General features: G+C 41.5%; 1 protein-coding gene across 1 annotated transcript in view; it reads right to left on the bottom strand.

The window, feature by feature from the left end:
• Positions 1-8,408: 8,408 nt before the first annotated feature.
• Positions 8,409-22,271, bottom strand: part of LOC132891796 (E3 ubiquitin-protein ligase RNF12-B-like) — a 62,774-nt gene continuing 48,911 nt past the window's right edge. Inside the window, exons 2-3 of the mRNA XM_060929765.1 lie at positions 16,958-17,785; positions 8,409-10,276 (exon numbers count right to left, since the gene is read on the bottom strand). Coding sequence (XP_060785748.1) covers positions 9,464-10,042 — 579 coding nt within the window. The 5' untranslated portion in view covers positions 10,043-10,276; positions 16,958-17,785 and the 3' untranslated portion in view covers positions 8,409-9,463. The remainder of the gene's footprint in view (positions 10,277-16,957; positions 17,786-22,271) is intronic.

Genomic DNA, 22,271 nt, shown 5'->3' with positions numbered 1-22,271 from the left:
AAACCAACAAAATCAGCAAGGGATCAAATACTTTTTACTCTCACTGTGTGTGTGTGTGTGTGTGTGTGTGTATATATATATATATATATATATATATATATATATATATATATATATATATATATATATACACACCAGTGTGTGTGTGTGTGTGTGTGTGTATATACACACTCTGCGAGCCCACCCCTTTTCCCATCCATGTATACGAAGGCTCTTATAAGAATGATAGTGTCTCTGCTGTCCTATAATCAACTACAAAATTAAGTCACTTGATTTGTTATATAAAGCATGCCATTCAAATAATTCAGAGCTTTATACTGATTTATACAGGAGTTACATACCTATTAAGGAGCATTGTTGCTAATTCTTCATCCAGTTACCCCTTCAGCACTAATAAATTGCTTCTAATCATAAATTGCCAATAATAAACTATTACATTTTTTGAAACACAACATGCTTTTTTTGCTCATAGGAGAATTATCTGGTTGTGTTGGGCACTGACCAATTTTAGACTGAGATGGGGGTGGAGTGAAGGGGTATTGGGGTATTAGGGAGTGTCGATAAAAGGACTGATAAGAGACCCATGTAAACAAAAACATGCACTCTGATCATTGCACAGGATTTTAAAACTCTTTACTACAGATAATTGTAAATTATACCTGTATCCCTGTAAGATGACAAGCTAGAATAATATTTGTTTTGTATCTGTGTAAAGTACAGTAGGTGTGTTCTCTGGAGGTCGATGAGCAGTATCAGGAAATAAGTGAAAAAAGAAAAGTGAGAACTGATTTTCATTGACATGAAGTGTTAAAGTTTAAACAAACTTAAAAATGCTAGCTCATGCATTCAGATACATGGAAGAGAGAAATGTATTTCATGTCAGGAAAGTGCGTAGCTTTCAGAAATATACTGTATACATATAGGATGTAGTAGAAAATCTCAAAATCTTACCGAGTGAAGTAGGTTTTCCGAGGCCACCAGAAATTCATCATGTCCAGGAGGTAGAAATTACTCCTACCTTTATAAGAAGCTTGGTCAGGTCAGTAAAATTACTGGATTTTCTAAAATATGTCAATTTTGTTTCACTTTTTACATTTACATTTTACATCAGCCTATGTTATGACCACTGACCGGTGGCGTGAATAACATTGATTATCTCATTACAATGGCACCTGTCAAGGGGTGGGATATATTAGGCAGCAAGAGAACAGTCAGTTCTTGAAGTTGATGGGTTGGAAGCAGGAATGGGCAAGCTTAAGGATCTGAGCGACTTTGACAAGAGCCAAATTGTGATGGCTAGATGACTGGGTCTGAGCATCTCTCCAAAATGCCACATCTTGTGGGGTGTTCTCAGTATGCACTGATTAGTACCTAGCAAAAGCAGTCCAAGGAAGCACAACCAGTGAACTGGCGACAGGGTCATGAGTGTCGAAGGCTAGCTCATATGGTCCAATCCCACAGAAGAGCTACTACAGCACAAACTGCTGAAAAAGTTCATACTGCTGAAAACAGAAAGGTGTCAGCATTAACTTTTTCAGCAGTTTGTTCTACAGTAGCTCTTCTGTAGCAGAGAGAATTTCAGAGAGTACACCTTGCCATCACACTTGCCTTTGTCAAAGTTGTTCAGAGCCTTCCACTTGCCCCATTTTCCTGCTTCCAACACATCAACTTCAAGAACTTACTGTTCTCTTGCTATATCCCACCCCTTGACAGGTGCCACTGTAATGAGATAATCAATGTTATTCACTTTACCGGTCAGTGTTTTTAATTTTATGGCTGATCAGTGTACAGCTGTGTGCAAAGCTTGCGTTTTTGCAATGTTTAAGGAACACTGTGTAAAATTCCTTGTAATTGTGCAGTCTTGGTATCTCACTGTTTATCTGTTTATCTAGTAAGAGTCCTGTGCATGACCATGTGCTTTTGTGTGTCTGCAGTCTGTAATCTGATCACGAGTGAAATCCACATGTATTCTTCACCAGCTGTCGTATCCTCGGTGTTAGAGTATTGTGTGGAAGCATACGGTCAGCATGACTGTGCAATCTAATCTCATGCACAATCCAGAAGAGTTCTCTTGTTTTCTCGGAGTGATTTTGGTGGATTTGATATGTAGGAAATCTTTGCTTAAGATTTGTCACATGAGATGTCAATGGAGGTGACCGTTAACAAGATTACGGCTTCTGTCTCTGTCATTTTCTATTCACGAACAGAAATTTCACTGTCTATACACAACCCTACGGTATATACAAACAATTACAGTTGTTGTGTCCCCTTGTATTCTTGTTCAGAATCAAAGACTGACTTCTTTTTTATTTACAAAAATCTTTGTTATAAATACTTTTCCACCAAATGAAAGTTTTCAGGATAGAGTGCTTTGTGCTTTCTGGTTTCATGGAAACATGACACACTTAGTGTAGTTAAAGAGAGGAAAAAAGAGAGGCTGATAAGAGAACAACTACTATAACATTGTACCAGTCAAAAGTTTGTACGCCCCGACTCACTCATAGTTTTTCCTGTTATTTTGTATTTTCTACATTGTAGAACAATACTAAAGACATCAAAAGTATGAAATAACATATGGAATTATGTGGTAAGCAAAAAAAAGTGTTAAAAAGCAAAATGTTTGATATGTCAGATTCTTCAGAGTAGCCAATGTTTACCTTGATGTTTTGCAAACTATTGGCGTTGTCTTAACCAGCTTCATGAGGTAGTCACCCAGAATATTGTTCAATTAACAGGTGTGCCTTGTCAAAAGTTAATTAGTGGATGAGTTTCTTGCCTTCGAATAGTAAATAATAAAAAAAATACAGTAAATAGCCCTATTCTACAACTAGTAATCTCCATTACGTTAAGAAATGCTCAACTAAGAGAAACGACGTCCATCATTACTTTAAGACATGAAGTGCCTTTTAATGAATAAAAATAAAAACATTGAGTTACAGTGGTGCTTGAAAGTTTGTGAACCCCTTAGAATTTTCTATATTTCTGCATAAATATGACCTAAAACATCAGATTTTCACACAAGTCCTTCGAAGCCAGTGTGCAGGACTGATCAACAGTTACCGGAAATGTTTAGTTGAAGTTATTGACAGGTAATTGAGAGATAAAGAGAACCCAGTTAAACAAATAAAACAAATATTATGCTTGGTTATTTATTTATTGAGGAAAATGAGCCAATATTACACATCTGTGAGTGGCAAACATATGTGAACCTTTGCTTTCTGTATCTGGTGTGACTCCCTTGTGCAGCAATAACTGCAGCTAAACATTTCCGGTAACTGTTGATCAGTCCTGCGCACCGGCTTGGAGGAATTTTAGCCCATTCCTCCATACAGAACAGCTTCAACTCTGGGATGTTGGTGGGTTTCCTCACATGAACTGCTCGCTTCAGGTCCTTCCACAACATTTCGATTGGATTAAGGTCAGGGCTTTGACTTGGCCATTCCAAAACATTAACTTTTTATTCTTCTTTAACCATCCTTTGGTAGAATGACTTGTGTGCTTAGGGTCATTGTCTTGTTGTATGACCCACCTTCTCTTGAGATTCAGTTCATGAACGGATGTCCTGACATTTTCCTTTAGAATTCGCTGGTATAATTCAGAATTCATTGTTCCATCAGTGATGGCAAGCTGTCCTGGCCCAGATGCAGTAAAACAGGCCCAAACCATGATACTACCACCACCATGTTTTACAGATGGGATAAGGTTCTTATGCTGGAATGCAGTGTTTTCCTTTCTCTAAACATAATGCTTCTCATTTAAACCAAAATGTTATATTTTGGTCTCATCTGTCCACAAAACATTTTTCCAGTAGCCTTCTGGCTTGTCTATGTGATCTTTAGCAAACTGCAGACAAGCAGCAATGTTCTTTTTGGAGAGCATTGACTTTCTCCTTGCAACCCTGCCATGCAGACCATTGTTGTTCAGTGTTCTCCTGATGGTGGGCTCATGAACATTAACATTAGCCAATGTGAGAGAGGCCTTCAGTTGCTTAGAAGTTACCCTGGGGTCCTTTGTGACCTCGACAACTATTACACGCCTTGCTCTTGGAGTGATCTTTGTTGGTCGACCACTCCTGGGGAGGGTAACAATGATCTTGAATTTCCTCCATTTGTACACAAGCTGTCTGAAGAAGAAGAACAACAACAACTTTTATTCATCACACGCTTGTGAAATTCCTCTCTGCATTTAACCCATCTGAAGCAGTGAACACACACATGCACACACATGTGAGCAAGGAGCACACACACATACCCAGAGCAGTGGGCAGCCATGCTAACAGCACCCGGGGAGCAGTTGGGAGTTAGGTTCCTCGCTCAAGGTCACCTCAGCCCAAGGCTATCCCACATTAACCTAACCTAATTAACCTAATATTGACTGCGGATTGGTGGAGTCCAAACTCTTTAGAGATAGTTTTGTAACCTTTTCCAGTCTGATGAGCATCAACAATCCTTTTTTTGAGGTCCTCAGAAATCTCCTTTGTTCGTGCCATGATACACTTCCACAAACATGTGCTGTGAAGATCAGACTTTGATAGATCCCTGTTCTTTAAATAAAACAGGGTGCCCACTCAGACCTGATTGTCATCCCATTGATTGAAAACACCTGACTCTAATTTCACCTTCAAATTAACTGCTTATCCTAGAGGTTCACATACTTTTGCCACTCACAGATATGTACTATTGGATAATTTTCCTCAATAAATAAATGACCAAGTATAATATTTTTGTCTCATTTGTTTAACTGGGTTCTCTTTATCTACTTTTAGGACTTGTGTGAAAATCTGATGATGTCTTAGGTCATATTTATGCAGAAATATAGAAAATTCTAAAGGGTTCACAAACTTTCAAGCACCACTGTAGAAGGTGTGTACAAACTTTTGACTGGTAGTGTAAGTGATAACTGGAGCTAACTTGTTTTACATAACAATAAACTGATAAGGGTTATTGTTATCACAAATTCCTGCTCTCTTTTATTTTGTTTCTGTTGAACATGTATGTTTTGTTTGAACTTTGACTCTTGTCTCCACCTCTGTTCTGTGATTGGATTGTTCCCTGATTGTGTCCACTTATACTAAGTTCATTCCCTTGATGAGTTTGTCCATTTATACCCTCTTGTGTCTTTGTCTTTTTGCAACGTCCTGTTGATTATCATTTATTTGAGCCTTGTTTACTAGTTTGTCCTAGCTCCTGGTTTTAATCCTGACCTACACAATGGTGTGTTCTTAAAAAATTGGAAAATAATCAAATTTTATTTCAAACTGCTGAGGCAAAGTCATACTTGTATATGTAACATGAAAAATAGAAATATATGGCAGAGATCTTTATAACCTAAACCTAACTAAACAGAATGACTGATAAATCCAGTAGTTCAGTGCCAAAAGTCTGAGGTCAAATGCTAAGGGTCTGAATTCAACCAAGACACGAGAGATGAACACATTGATTTCTTCGCTCTTCTATGCAGGCCATGAATTTCATTTTCATATTCAAAACATAACTTATGTGCTTCCATGTGCATAAAGTGCAAGCTTAATAAAACCAGAAATATTTTCTTTTAATGTTTAATACATGAATTAAAACATTTATTTCACTGTGAAGATGCTCTCAAGAGGATGACTTGCATAGAACATTTTTTTAATAGAAAATACCACACACTCATACAAATATGTTGAAAGCCATCTTTCAGTGTAGCAGCTAATGTCAATTGAAAAATAATCAACATTTTGGGAAACCTCCTGAAATATCCTTCAAACTAGGGAGGAATATGTCACATTTCATGAATGAAGGTCATCTTGAAACTGAGATTTGGTTTTGAATATTTAAAAAAAAACAGGTTATAAGATTAGAAATGTGGTTTCTATTAGCATAACTGATTATAAAGGATACACCTGCCCATCAATGCAATTATCCAATAAACCAATCAGTGCAATTCATAAAATCTTTCAGATACAGGTCAAGAGCTTCAGTTCACATGTTCACATCAGACATTGGTGAAAAAACATTTAAAGCTGAATGTTCTTTTGAAGTAGAAAGTAAATCCATGTAAGTAGTTATCACTTTCCCCAAAAGAATTCGCATGCTTGGCATACCAGTAACTGCAGAATAAATTGTGTGCGCGCACACACACACACTGTATGGGGGTCATTGACAGCATGAGGTCAGCTGAGGTCAAACTGCTTTTCTCGAGTATAAATCAACATACATTGTCCTTGACCAGAGAAAGTGAAGCTATGAATAAAGATGGAGACAGAGAACGAGCAAGAGTGAAAAAAAGACAGCAAAGATGAAGGGACGGTGTTGCTTTGAGGTTCTTAATTTGTCCTGTCAGGCTTCTCTGTGGACCAAAATGGACAGAAGATGGAGAGAGAGATGGAGGGGCTCACTCACAGAGACTCTTCACTCTAATCACATTATCTCTTACTCAGCTCCTGGCAGCTTTCACTAGGACATCCTGTTCGAAAAATATTGATTCTCTACGTGATGCACTATATTGTTCTTGCCCAAACTGTTGGAGGGGGAAAAAAAATAAATCATACCCGTATCTCTTACAGACCAAAATAGAAATAAATTGCAGCGATCCATAGGACATAAATCTCAACAAAAGTGGCTAGGCATGAGAGTCCACGAATAGGAACTATTTTTATTCCATCACTTATCAGAAATTCATGGCGCATTTTACTGATGCTGAGAATGAGTTTCAAGAGCATGTGATCATTTAAATTCCTTTGGGTTTGTTCGAGAAGTCCTCGAACGAACTTGTTTCAAATAGCCTGTATCACGCTGTGTTTTGTTAAATTCTCAATTTCAATCGCCTGCAAGGTGTTGATTAATTTTCTGTAACAGAAACTCTGACAGTAGTAACCTTTCTATCATAACAGCTCATTCATAATTAATAAACGGAAACTAAATGCTTAAAAAGAAATTGAGAAAATAAGTGAATAACAAAACATGACATGGTAAAATTGTCTGTACATTTTCTGTATGTAAAGAAAGTCTCCAGTGTCAGTGTCAACTGTCAAAACACAAGACAGTTTATGATACACAGTCTGAAGTTATTCTGCTTATACATGGCAGGGATGGGTTGGGAGATGGATGTAAGTGCAGAACATAGTTTATTATTAAGAAAAGTGAAAACAGGCAAACAATCCAAATAGATGAGCATAAATCAAGAAACAGTGAAACAGGCAATTGGTCAAGCGAGGCACAAACAGACTATCAAAGGCTAGGCAGGAAACAAACATGAGAAATAGGAAATCAAGGATTGGGAAACCAAGAGAAGCAAACAGGAATTAAGGCTCGGTAATGGGTCAGCAAACTCAACACAATCCTTTGTGATCTGCAAGTGTTTTCCAAGTCCTGCTTGCACCTTAATCTTGTGCAGGTCTGAGTCATTTACATGCGCATGAGAGTCCACTTGGCTTGTGCGCGCTATCTGGAGCACGCCCAAGAGTCAGTCTGATGCATGCACCAAGACACGCAGGTATGACAGAGCTCCCTCCAGGAGCTGAAATCCATATTCCCTGGCCCCGGGGATGAGGGCCTGATGCTGGACGTTGTGCCATCAGCGTGCTGCTCTGAGTTGACGTGGCACTGGATTCTTGGCTCAGGTGGGGGCTTGGGCTCAGGCTCTGGACAGGACCTGAACTCTGGACTAGATGTGGGCTTGGGCTCCAGATGGGATCCAGAGTCTGGACTGGACATGGAGTCCTTACTAGAACTAGAAAATATGACCACATCACCCCTGTCTTATCCACACTGCATTGGCTCCCAATCAAATTTCGTATTGATTATAAAATACTACTGTTGACCTTTAAAGCACTGAATGGTCTCGTGCCACAGTACCTCAGTGAACTTATGCTCCTCTATGACCCGCCATGCCTACTTAGATCAAAAGGTGCAGGCTATCTGCTGGTACCTCGTATAGTGAAGGCTACATCAGGGGGCAGAGCCTTTTCTTACAAAGCTCCACAGTTATGGAACAGCCTTCCAAGTAGTATTCGGGAATCAGACAGTCTCAGTGTTTAAGTCTAGGCTGAAAACATATCTGTTTAGTCAAGCCTTTTGTTAATGGTGTTTATGAGGTAATGGAGTAGATCTGGAGGGTCCTCAGACATAGTGTTTTGGTAAACTGGGATGTATGGATGCTGTCAGTCCCCACTTGCTTGCTTACTCTAGTTTGTTGACAGTGTAGTGGCTGGCTGCTTTATGTCCCGGGGCTCCCTCATGCCTGTGTTACCTTCTGGCTCTCCCCTTTTAGTTATGCTGTCATAGTTAGTTGCCAGAGTCCCTGCTTGTACTCAGTGCATTATGTATACTGTTCCTACTTATTCAGGTGACATTGGGCATACCTAACAACCTGTGTTTTCTCTCTCCCCCCCCCCCCCAATCTGTCCCTCTGAGTTACATGTCGGTCCTGGGATCGAGATGCTGGCCTCTTCTGCTCCTTGGACCTGCCTGGTCCATCCTGGTGCCCTGTGTCTGGTTGGAGTCTCATCACATCACTCCTGTGGAGGGCGGCCCCATGTGGACAGTTGGGGGTCACGCCTGGAGGACGCTCTGGACTCTTGCAGTGGTGTTTTTGTGGCTGGGGACTGCAGTTGACTTGCTGACTTTAGGACTGCAGTTGACTTGCTGACTTTAGGACTGCAGTTGACTTGCTGACTTTTGGACTGCAGTTGACTTGCTGACTTTTGGACTGCAGTTGACTTGCTGACTTTTGGACTGCGGTTGTCGTGAACGGTTTTGCACTTGGGTTTCCATTGGTGGGGGGTTTATAGCATCAACGAAGCTGACTTTGTTAGGCCTGTTAATGTTATCGTCATGTTGTCTGTTGTTGCCTGGATGGGGATGGGTTCCCTTTTGAGTCTGGTTCCTCTCGAGGTTTCTTCCTCGTGTCATCTGAGGGAGTTTTTCCTTGCCACCATCGCCACAGGCATGCTCATTGGGGATAGATTGGGGATAAAATTAGCTCATATTTTAAGTCATTCAAATTCTGTAAAGCTGCTTTGCGACAATGTTTATTGTTAAAAGTGCTATACAAATAAACTTGACTTGACTCAAGCTCTGGATGGGATGTAGACTCTGGACTGGACACAGGCATGGGTTCAAGCTCTGGACAGGACTTGGGCTTGAGTTCTTGACTGGACATGTGCTTGAGCTCTGGACCGGATTTGGGTTCTGGACTGGTTATGGGCTTGAGCTCTGGATATGACTTGGACTTTTGACTGGACATGGGCTCGGGCTCAGGACAGGAATTGGGTTCTGGACAGGATGTGGGTTCAAGCTCTGGACAGGAAATGAACTCAAACTCAGGACAGGACTTAGGTTCCAGACTGGACATGGGCTTGAGCTCTGGACCAGGCTGGGGCTTCAGACTAGATATTGGCTCGAGCACTGGACTAGACATGGGCTCAAGCATTTGACCAGACTTGGGTTCTGGACTTGTCATAGGCTCCACCACTCTTGTCCTAGTCAGGACCCGGCGGCGGGATGACGATGTCTTCATAGCCGGGTGGTGGTGGGACGATGACATCTTCATAGCCGGGCAGCAGCAGGATGACAATGTCTTCATAGCTGGGTGGTGGCGGGATGATAACATCTTTATAGCTGGGTGGCAGCGGGACGATGACGTCTTCATCATGGTCTGGGGCAGAGGCTGCCCCGTTGGCCTCTGGTGCCAGTTCTGGAACTGGGTCTGATTCTGGTTTGGGCACTAACTCTGGCAATGGCTCTGGGATTGGCTCTGGGATTGACTGTGGAACAGGCTGTGGGACTGGCTCTGGAGCGATGGCCTCCTCCACTGGCACTGCATTGGTCTCTGTAAGGAGCTCAGGAGCAATGGCCTCCGCTGCTGCCGCTGCATTGGCCTCTGACATGGTAGCCCCCTCCCACAGAATTTCATGGGGGTCCTCTTTCTCTAATTTGCCAGTCTCATACAGGAACCATAGCATAACATGAAACATGTGGAAGCTTTGTAGGCAAGGGTGTTCTACTCTTACGAGGTAATCAGCCCATTGGCATGCTTGTCCCATGAGCCAGCTAATCATGCAACTGATCCAGGCAGGTTCTGGAGGCTTGGGCTCCTCCAGGTCCACATAGAAAATTGCACACTGCAGGCTGAATCCCCTTGGGTGACATTACTCTCCATCATAGGGTGCCGGGGTGTCCATTCCAGAAAGCGGCTGGAAAATCGTGGCTAGGGGCTGAGACACGGAAATCTGGGAATGGAGTGGAAGGGTGTGCTGGTAGACTTCTGCTACATCCATAGGAGGTGAAGTATTCTGTCAGGGATGGGTTGGGAGACGGATGTAAGTGCAGCATATAGTTTATTATTAAGAAAAGTGAAAACAGACAAACAATCCAAATTGGCGAGCATAAATTGAGAAACAGTGAAACAGGCAATAGGGCTAGCTAGGCACAAACAGACTATCAAAGGCTAGACAGGAAACATACACAAGAAACAGGAAATCAAGGATCAGGAAACCAAGAGAAACAAACAGGAATTAAGGCTCGGTAATGTGTCAGCAACTCAACGCAATCCATCATGACCTGCGAGTGTTTTCCAAGTCCTTATATAGATGCACTGATTGCACCTTAATCTTGTGCAGGTGTGTGTCTTTTATGCATGCAAGAGAGTCTGCTTGGCACGTGCGCTGTCCAGAGCGTGCCCGAGAGTCAGCATGCACCAAGGTGCGCAGGTGTGACAATACAACGGTGAATTGCCAACAATTACAATGTTTCACTTATTAAGGAACAACATGTCGTACATTTTAATGCTTTGTAGTTACTATAAGATTTAACATTTAATGTTACCACTTATGTTACAGCCACAACTAGAAGGGCACTCAGTAGAGTGTATACTCTGCCAAGCCACATATTCAGAATTGCATCAAAATCTAAGCAAATATTCCTTGGTCCATGTCCCACTTTTTCTCAAAATTTCATCAAAATCCGTTCACTACTTACTGAGTTATACTGGGAACAGACAAACAAACAAATGAAGGTGAAAACATAACCTCATCCAACAAAATTGGCAGGAGGTAATAAACAGTTGCACTGCAAAAAAATGATATCTTAGCAAGTGAAAATATCTTGAAAATAATTTAAACAATCTAGCATTTCCTATTAGAAGAATACAAGACACCAATTCTGAGATTATTAAACCTAGTTCTAGATTGCAACCAACTTAGATAGATAGATAGATAGATAGATAGATAGATAGATAGATAGATAGATAGATAGATAGATAGATAGATCTTTATTATCCCCTCAAGGGAAATTTGTCTTCAACTGTCAGACTTGGAACAGCTACAACATATAAGTACAATAAAGACATAACCAACATTAAACATTGAACAGGTATAAAATGTGTACACACAGACAGAAGACATTCAGACAAAACAAGCGACAGGCATCAAGACATTGAACAGATATCAAATCAAATCAAATATACTCACTTAGACAAGAAACCATTCAGACAGTAGACCTACAACATATATATCTGCATCAGACAGACCGTCACTATTTACCCAGTCCAGGAAAGTCCGTACAGGGTTACTGGGGGAGGCAGTTTAGTGCATGGATGGCAGACGGTACAAAGCTCTAACTAAAACGTGCCCGTCTCCATCTTAAAGTCCTATACCTGCGACCAGATGGGAGCAATGTGAAAAGTGGGTAAAGAGGGTGATTGTAGTCTTTAATTATTGACACTGCGAGGCATGTGACAGCTTTGAGGTTGAGCTCAGTAAGGTTGCGTGTGGGATGGTGAATGATTTTGGATGCTGTGTGTGTGATTTTTGTCAGCTTGTTTCTGTTGGAGGTGGAAAGCATATTATAGAAGCAGGGTGAACAGTACAATAGAATAGGCTGGATGATGCTGGAGTACAGAAGGGACAGGAGGTGAGGGGTGACAGAGAGAGCACTGAGCTTGCGGATGACATAGAGCCTTTGTTGAGACCTCTTGTGGATGTTAGTGATGTGTTGATCAAATGTCAGCTTATTGTCTATAGTGAGTCCCAGGTACTTGAAATGGCTGACCTGTTCAACCTTCTGATTATGGATGAGAGTGGAGGGCAGAACAGTGGTGTCTGAATTGTGAAATACCATTACCTTTGTTTTTGCCACATTGAGTTCCAGAAAGTTATCTGTACACCACTGGGTAAAAAGAGAGATAGATGATTGATAGGCCGTGACGGAATCATTGTCGCTCAGCAAACCTAGGATGGCAGTGTCGTCAGAATATTTAAAGTATGTAGTGATGGGTGAGGGGCTGATGCAGTCGTTGGTGTAGAGCAGGGGTGTCCAAACTGATCCATAAAGGGCCGTGTGGCTGCAGGTTTTCATTCCAGCCATGCAGCAGCACACCTGATTTGGCTTATTCAATCAACTGACACACCCACCCTTTAATCAAGGGTGGGTGTAGCTGCAAGTATTTGACTGTGTGAAGACAGTTCAGTTGATTGAATGAGCCAAGTCAGGTGTGCTGCTGCATGGCTGGAATGAAAACCTGCAGCCACACGGCCCTTTATGGATCAGTTTGGACACCCCTGGTGTAGAGGGTGTAGAGGAAAGGGCTGAGAATGCAGCCTTGCGGAGCTCCCGTGTTAGTGATGATGGTGGATGATGTCACTGTGCCTATCCTGACAGCCTGTGGTCTGTTGGTGAGGAAGTTGTGAATCCAGCGGATGAGAGGTGGTGGAATGTTGAGGTGGCAGAGTTTCTTGATCATCTGGTGGCGTTGAATGGTGTTAAAGGCTGAACTAAAGTCTACAAAGAGGATGGCTGCGAAGTTGTCCGGTGATTCCAGGCGTTGCAGGAGGGAGTGGAGAAGGCATGCAACAGCATCCTCCGTCCCCCTGCTGGCCCTGTAGGCAAACTGGTATGGGTCCAGCAGGGGGTGGACAATTGGCAGTATGGTGTGGAGGATGAGCTTTTCCAGGCATTTCATGATGATGGAGGTGAGTGCAACTGGCCGGTAGTGGTTGGGTTCACAGGGGCGTGTGTTCTTAGGTACAGGGATGATAGCTGAGGTTTTCCAGATGGTGGGTATGGTTGCTGACCTGTATGAGTCCCAGAAGATGGCATGAAGAGGGGGGGCCAGTTCTGTAGCACAGAGCTTCAGCACCCTGGCTAAGATGTTATCTGGCCCAGGTGCCTTTCCAGTCTTGCATCTGCTCAGCTGCCGCTGTACATCCTCTATTGTGAATGGGGGGTGACTGGGTATGTCCGAGGGTAGGTCATTTGAGAAGCTCCTCACATGTGACTGAGTGGTCTTGTGTGTCAAACCATGCATAGAAAGAGTTCAAGGTGGCGGCAAAGTTGGTGGGATCTATAATAGTTGAGTGAGACTGACTAGCTGATTGTCCTGTGAGCATTTTTACTTTATGGAAGGCTTGTTTGGTATTCATGGTGCTGAATTCCTGTTCTAGTTTGTCTTTGTATTCGTGCTTGGCTTTAATGATGTCTGTTTTTATTTGTCTATTTAGTAAGTTGACAGTAGCCCAGTCCTTACGTTGAAAAGCCTTATGTTTCTCTCTCAAACTGTTTTTAATGTGATGGATGATCCAGGGTTTGGAGTTGGGAAAACGTCTAACAGCTTTTGTAGGAATGTTGCATGAGACACAGAAGTTGATGTAGTCCGTGAGCACTGTCGCCCTGTGCTCCAAATCCCCCTGGAAAATGTCCCAATCTGTGCACCCGAGTGAGCCCTGTAATTGTGCAATTGCATCCTCCGACCAGAGGGCGGTGTGATGTATGCGTGGTTTGGTGCGCTTCAGTTCTGGTTTGTAGTGTGGTAGCAGGAAAACAACGTTGTGATCGGAGTAGCCGAGTGGTGGGTGTGCGTGGGCAATGAAAGCGTCAGCGATGTTTCCATAACACAAGTCCAGTGTGTTGTTCTTTCTGGTGGGGATGTTCACATACTGATGTAAAGAGGGCATGACACAGTCCATTCTGCAGCTGTTAAAATCTCCTAGGACGAACGCCGGGGTGTCCAGATACTTAGCCATCATGTGGCTAGTACCCTCGGCTACCAGATCCGCTGCAGCTCCGGTGTTAGCACTTGGTGGGATGTAAACACAGCTGACCATGATGGTAGGGAATTCCCTCAGGAGGTAGAAGGGGCGTAGTGACAGTCCGGTGTACAGACTGTGTGGTGGACTTTGATGTTCGTGCACCACCGCTTGTTGACAAAGATGCAGATGCCTCCACCTCTGTCCTTACCCGATCGGCTGGTCCTGTCAGCTCGCAAGATGGAAAAGTTGTCAAGACTGACCTCCGTGTCCGGGACATCCTCATCCAGCCAGGTCTCTGTCACGGCGATGATACATGCATCCCTGAAGGCCCGCTCCACCCGGCATTTGGCATGCAATATGTCCATCTTGTTCCGGAGGGAGCGTACATTTGCCAGTACTATGGAGGGGAGAGGGGGTCTGAAGGGTCGCCTTCTCACCCTGGTGCGTACACCTCCTCGCCTACCTCTCTTCCTCCGACGAATCTCTGGAGGGAGATCGACTGCTGGTTTCGCGTTGCAGAGGGGGGAAGAGCGTAGTTGGAGAAGCTCAGCCCGGTTGTAGGTGAGTTGTCTGTGTCCACCATCCTCTGATAGTAACGCCAAGCAGTTGTTGTTTAGGATCTGTTGTTGTTTGGAATACATAGCAACAGGCATATAATCCGGAAAACATATATCATCCAAAAAGCTTTATAGAGTGTCCTTATCCCGGGTGTGTAGCTTAAACAATACTGGACTAAAACAATGACAATGAACGTTCAATTGACCGTACAAAAAACGATAAACAATAACAAAACGCGGACGTGGTGTAGCAAGTTGACAGAGTGTCGTCGCAGCAGTGCATGTGCCATATCTTATTCTAAGATGTCTTATCAAGTAAAAATATCTGTCCATGCAGCAAGATAATTTCACTAGTATTCAGTAATTTTCTCCTCAAATTCAGTTTTCAATTTTTTGCAGTGTGTTACTTCAAAACACTGACACCTGAAACCCCTCCATAAATGTTAAACATCTCCTAACAAAAAAAAAACTTCACCACAATGATCTGTTAAAGCTTGATGACCTTTCTATTTCATAAAATTGGTGAAATTTAGCTCCCTCTGAAACTTGGTCATTATGATATGTTTATTTCTGCAATATCTAAAAAAAAAATACCAGGCCATTCTGTGACTGGGAAGTTATTTAATTTAAGGGGATTCCCGAGCAAATAATGTGCATGAAATCACTCGCTTCGCGCAGTCAAGCAGACAGAGGAAGTCCAGTGTGCACATGCACAGGTTTACCTGCTTCTTCTTCTTTTCCTTCTTCTTTTTGGTTTTATGGCAGCTGGCAGCCAGTGTTGCATTACTGCCATCTACAGGTTTACCTTTGACTGCGCACTGACAGTTACATCATTCTGTCACTAAACGAACAGCTGATCACACTGACGTGCTCCCTGCCTGCCAGTATTTATTAGTTTGGTCCTGCATTTCCTTTCCTTCGCAACATAACGTCTTTTCTTCTCGCTTTTCGTTACTGTAGTCGGTCTTTCACGTTTCATTCATGTCCTCCATTTTCCTCTCCTGTTTCAAATTTGTATCCCACAATGCCTTGTGTGAACGGGGAAAGCCCACCACGTGATGCATAACGTAGTATCTTGAATTGGGTCATGGTGAAGCAGGAAAAAATAGTGGAGAACTTCGGGCTATGTGGCCCTAAATTCATTAATTGTTGTATGAAAAAAAATATAAAATTGTAAGTTTGTGATTCAAATTTAGTAGCTTTCAGTCCACTAAACAAAAATACTTGAGTGTCGGGAAAATTATTTTTATGACCTAAACTTAAAAAATCTGAAAGGCAGTCTACAGTCTATCGTAACGTGTTCTTGATTTTAAGATTCCTGTTCTTGGCTGGCAGGAGTGGAACCCAATGTGGTCTTCTGCTGTTGCATGCTGAGATGCTTTTCTGCTCACTACGGTTGTAAAGAGTTGCTCTGAGTTGATATATCCTTCCTGGCAGCTCAAACCAACCTGGCCATTTTCATCTGATCTCTCTTATCAACAAGATGTTTCCACCCACAGAACTGTTGCTCACGCAATGTTTTTTTTTTTGCACAATTATGTGTAAACTCTAGAGACTGTTGTGTGTGAAAACCCCAGGAGATCAGCAGTTTCTGAAATACTCAAACTAGTCCATCTGGCACCAACACCCACGCCACAGTGAAAGTCACAGAGATCACAATCTTTCCCATTCTGATGTTTGACGTGAGCATTAACTGAAGCTCTTGATTTGTATCTGCATGATTTTATGTATTATGCTGCTGTCAAGGGATTGGGTGATTAGATAAGTGCATAAAAGAGCAGGTGGATGGGTGTTCCTAATAAAGTGGCTGGTGAGTGTCTACAGTCTGCCATACAAGTCCTTGTGTATGAGCTGCTACTATATAAACAATAACGTACTAGGACATTAACATAAACCTACTGTTCATGTCACAGTTGGAACTATGCACACCTTCTGACAAATCAGATTCAAGAATTGAACTACGCTATGGTCTAAAACTATATAACTCACTCACACACTCATCTGGAACTTCTGTAATATTTTTTTATTTGCGATTGTGCAACCTGTCATGCATAATGTCTATTTCCTTTTGCACCACTACAGTTTAAAATATTTACAGTATTATAATATTAACAATGCTTATTTCCATGTGTTCAGCCTTACTTTCATACTACAGTGTGTACTGCTGGAACTTTTGTAGGTTTTATTAACGTTTTAATTTATCTGAAAAATGAACACTGCTGTTCATGTGTAAACTGGTGTTTAAATCCTTCTTTCATGTGTAAATGAAAAAAGGAAGCATCTTATTTGAGGAATTATAATGACAATATGTATGTGCGACAATGTGTATGTTCATGTTTTGGATGAAGAAGAAAAAAAAGGCTACTCATGCTTGTTTGACCCTGGCTCTCACCTGGTTGCCTGGCAACAGTGTGTGCCAGAGTGTTCCTGCGTCCCTGTGGTGCTCCAGCCTGAGCTGCAATCACAGTCTCGCCAGGGTCACATCGTCGTCATCATCGTCAGAGACAGAGGGATCCAGAGATACTGATGAGGGAAATAGAGATGGGCAAAGAAAGAGAAATTGAGAGAGAGAGAGAGAGAAGTTGTGCAAGATCAGGTGTGAGATATCAGAAGTGACTGGCAGGGAGCAAAACCTCTTTCCCTGCTTGATAGAGAAGAAGATGGGGGGGGGAGTAAAATTCAATCCGGCGCAGAATAAAAATCCAACAGGCGGGTGGGTTTTTTTGCTCAATGCTGTCTGAAAATGTAATTTTATAATGGAAAATCTTATATACTGTACTCTATGAACTTCCATCTGGTCCTGGTTGCAAATACACTCCTGAAACTTTGACCACTTGGAAGGCAAAGTGCAAGAACGATCGCAAATTTATTCGCAATTAAATTAATGTGGTTCATGTCATTCTTGAGGTTTTATGGAGAAAAAAAAAATCTGAGAAAGTCCTGTGAAGCTGTACACATTTAGATGCATCACATAAATATTCAGACTGACCTTTGCTTTACCTTTACGCACAATTAGCATTGCATATTTAGATCAGCATTTACATTTATTCAGTATTTTTTTTTTAATCCAAAGTGAGGCAGAATACAGCCGAAGCATAAAGCTGAGCAGTTAAGAACTTTTTTCAGTGGCGTCAGGTCCAAATCTGCATCTCCCACAGACTCCCATGATCCTCAGCTCGTTCTTATGTGTTATAACCCACGTCTCCGTCAACCTCCATACCTGAAACATGAGAAACAACAGGATACATATGTTCCCCAATTGTCTTTTTTTTAAAGCAGTATCTTAAAAAAATAAGATACTGCTTAAAACAGCTATAAACAAAAGAATGAACCCTAAGTTACAACGTACCACTTGAACAAAATAAAAAACAAACACAAATACCTGTACAACAATCTACCTGAGCTTTCTAACATCAACAATGAACTACAAGGGCACTCAGTAGAGTGCATACCTCTGCCAAGCCACATATTATCAACATCACAATCAAATCACTTGAACCTACTAAAGCTGTACACCAAAATTTATCAAAATCCGTTCACTACTTTTTGAGTTAAGTTGGGAACAGACAAAAAAAAAAATCCTGGATCCACATACATATCTGGAGTTGCATCAAAATCTAATCAATTGTTCCTTGGTCCATGTCTCACTTTTCCTCCAAATTTCATCAAAATCCGTTCACTACATTTTGAGTTACGTTCAGAACAGACAGACAGACAAATAGACAATTGAAAAGTCATGCAGAGCACAATACTTGCGAAAATCACAAAGAAACAGAAGTTATAGCTGATTAGTTGTTTTTACAAGATTTGACCTTGACCCACCAAAATCTAATGATGTCTTTGTGTGACCCTAGTGAGTTGTACTGTGCATTTTGGTGAAGATTGGTCAAGAAATGACAATGCTAGAGCACCAACAAACAAACAGACAAATGGACAGATCAACATACTTGCAAAAATCTCCAATTTTCACAAGTAACAAACAGAGCTGAAAACATAATCTCCACCAACAAAGTTGGCAGAGATAATAAACAACCCCTTTACATCTTCCAGGCTACTCTTTAATCATGTTCTTTTGGGTTTTGTAGCATATGAGATGAATCAGTAATTGTATTGTTTTCCTGTAATGATGTCTCTGAATTGCTTCAAGAACTGGTCCAGTTCTGGGGGGTTGTTTCATGCACTTACCATATCTCAAAACTCCACTCAGTGCCCATTTAAAGAAACACTGTGACTGTAACTGAGGATTTGAATAGAATTGGAAAGAAACAAGCATTAGAAAGACAAGCGAAGGTATGCTTAACACATTACATGGAAAAAACAAAACAATCAACCAACAAATTGTAAATTTCCCCACTGAGGGATGAATAAAGTTTATCTTATCTTAAAGCATGTTAGTGTTCCTCTGACAACTTTTCCATTCCTCTGACAACTTTTCCATTAACCCAAATGAACCACCATCCAATACACTCTACATGTCAGAATCACAAAATTGAAGTGAAATCCACTGTCCAGATCCCCTGAGATCTAATCAAAAGGACTTTTGCATAATCAGCCACAATCTCTTTAAATATCTCTCCCAGACATTCAGTAGATCATTTCAAGCCTCTTTCCAGCATGATGTTTATGAGCCATAGGGTCATCTAATCCAGGGTTTCTCAACCTTTTCTGCTTTGAGGCCCACCTATTCATATTTCTAATGAGTCAGGGCCCGTAATAAAGATCCCCAATTATTTTGGCTCATCTATTCTATTCAAATCTAATAATCTACTGTAAAGTGTATTAATGGGATGCAACATCACTCCCTGTTACAGATGGGAGCCCAGGAATTAAATAAATGCAATAAAAATAAACTGTTTGCAATTGTAGGTATTGTATTGTATTCAACAAATAAGGATTTTTCCTAAGAAAGAAAAATTTTCTAGCTAAATTTAACATTAGTAGAATAAATTTTGATCTGATTGTAGCAATAACTAAATACAAAAGCAATAATTATGCATACTATTAATTAATGTGAAGATAATTAACAGATGATCAAAAGTTTTTTTTCCAGATTGTGTTTATTTTTAGTCTTTTGTATTTGTAATTATTTGTATCTGTACATGCATGACCCCACCAGCTCTGCTGATCAACTTATCGTGTTTAAATATTCATTCATTCATTCATTCATTTATTCATTCATTATGAGCTAGAAAATTATCCATCCATTGAGTTCCCTGACATCTCAAACTACCTGGTGCTACAGACATCATTCTACATGGACACACAAATGAAAACCTGGAAGAGCATGGAGGCGAGCAACTTTTTATATGTAGCTGGGTTAAAGATCTGGGGTTCAGGACACCTACAAGATAAATCCTATATTGTTTATGCCCGTGTAGGAATTTCTGGGCTTTGTATGCGTCTTTGCGATGGTTGCTAGGATGCTAGAAGTTTTAGTATCGGGTGTAAACAAACCACAGCTGTTTGAGTCTCAATCCTCCCTGCTTCCAGCAGGCATCACAGATCCATAGAATTTACCCATAAATGTATTTATTTATTTTGCCCACTGCGCATGCATGTTCTGTGCGTGTGTGCACGTGTGCGTGTGTGTGCATGCACGCGCATGCGTGAGTGCATGCAGGGGTTAAATGCACAGGAGGAACATAACAATAATAAAGACTTGTTCTTCTTAACTTACCCACAACTGTTTTTGTTCCACTTGAAATGTGTACGTCAAACCAGCTACCGGATTTGGGACACTCTGAACTATTTCATATTTGGCTTCAAACTTGAAAAAAATTTGTGGCCGACTAGATGGTGTTTCGTGGGCTAGATGGTGTTTCATGGGCCGTGGCCTAGTGGTGAAGAAACACTGGTCTAATCTATATTGTAACAAAGTACTGACACTGGAGACTCCTTACAACAATGATTTGTTTATTTGGGCCGTCCACTGTACCAAGTCCATGTGTAAGTTGATATTATAGAAACCACTATCAGGAGCTGCTGCTAAAAGAAAAGTTATCAATACCTTCTGACCAGTTAGAATCAAGAGCTCAGCAGCACTGTGGTGTCAAAGCACTGGAACCAATATTTATGCAAAGAAATACTTGCTGTCTTTTTTATTTATTTATTTATTTATTTTATTTACAACAAAAAACAGCCATTAATTTAGCTTGTTTCTCTCAGGCCAAAATGGCTTCCATAATAAAACTCATTTGTAAATAAACAAACCATTTATGTTACATGTTGAAGAAATGATATCATGACATAATGTTTCCCCTTAGTAGTGGTTCATTTATTTCAGGTCACTTTTACCTTCAGTTAAAAAGGACTGAAATGTGATCAGTATGAAGACCGATTCTGGCTTTGATGTGACCCCCTGCTCACATTACTTAACCCATTTCAGGATATTGTGTGTGTAGATAAGGGTAAGATGAATATTGATAAGCCTGGTATTGGGTAATTGGCTGGTGTGTGATGGACACGTTCATGCTCATGGGACTGAAAGATCAAAGCGGTCACTCATGTGATCGCAGTAGTCGAGCCCCTCGCTGAGGTAGACGATACAAAATTAAACCAAATGGGGAATAAAGTGATGACTGAGTCAAAATAGTAGCAGATGATATGATAAGAAGTAAAGCAGGGACAAAGGTTAAAGATCAGAGGTCTGTGTGTAGATGGCGGTATATGTGGTGTCTGGTATGTTGGTATTTAAGGAAGAAAGTCAGTGACTGGGTCATGTGGTGTCAGGAAAAAGGTGAATTAAGTAATGATTGATTCAGATATCAATAGGGGACCAAGGACAGAAGTTGAGAAGGCATCCTATCGGAATTGTAGGTCTTCTTCTTCATATTAGGGGGCCAAGCACAGATAGAGAGTAGGCATCCAATAACAATTGTAGTACTTCTTCTTCTTCTTCTTCTTCTTTGGGGGCTAAGTACAGAAAGAGAGTAGGCATCCAATAAGAATTATTATTATTATTATTATTATAATTAGGGGGCCAAGCACAGAAAGAAAGTAGGCATTCAATAAGAATTGTAGTTTTTCTTCTTCACTATTCAGGGGTCAAGCAGAGGTGAGTAGGCATCCTATTAGAATTATGTTATCATCATCTTCTTCTTCTTCTTCTTCTTCTTCTTCAGCAGTTTGAAATGGTAGTCTTAGGCCAAGTTTACATTAGACCGTATCTGTCTCGTTTTCTTCGCGGATGCACTGTCCGTTTACATTAAAACGCCTGGAAACGCCGGGAAACGGGAATCCGCCAGGGTCCACGTATTCAATCCAGATCGTGTCTGATCCGGTGCTGTGTAAACATTGAGAATACGTGGATATGCTGTGCTGAGCTCTAGCTGGCGTTGTCATTGGACAACATCACTGTGACATCCACCTTCCTGATTCGCTGGCATTGGTCATGTGACGTGACTGCTGAAAAACGGCGCGGACTTCCGCCTTGTATCACCTTTCATTAAAGAGTATAAAAGTATGAAAATACTGCAAATACTAATGCAAATACTGCCCATTGTGTAGTTATGATGGTCTTTAGGCTTGCCATCCTTCCACTTGCAAGTGGTAAGTGACTTTCGCACAGCGGCTCAGTCCCGAATCACTGCTCGTGCACTACACTCGCGCGCTCTGTGAGCTGAGCAGGGTCGGAGTGCGCACCCTCCAGAGGGCACTCTCTGTTCAGGGCGGAGTGATTTGGAGCGCAGCCGCTGAGGAGGAAGCGA

Source organism: Neoarius graeffei, chromosome 1, assembly GCF_027579695.1.
Source record: "Neoarius graeffei isolate fNeoGra1 chromosome 1, fNeoGra1.pri, whole genome shotgun sequence".
NCBI classification, from domain to species: domain Eukaryota; kingdom Metazoa; phylum Chordata; class Actinopteri; order Siluriformes; family Ariidae; genus Neoarius; species Neoarius graeffei.
The sequence above is the reverse complement of the archived record's forward strand: the minus strand, read 5'-3'. Positions and strand labels throughout refer to the sequence as shown.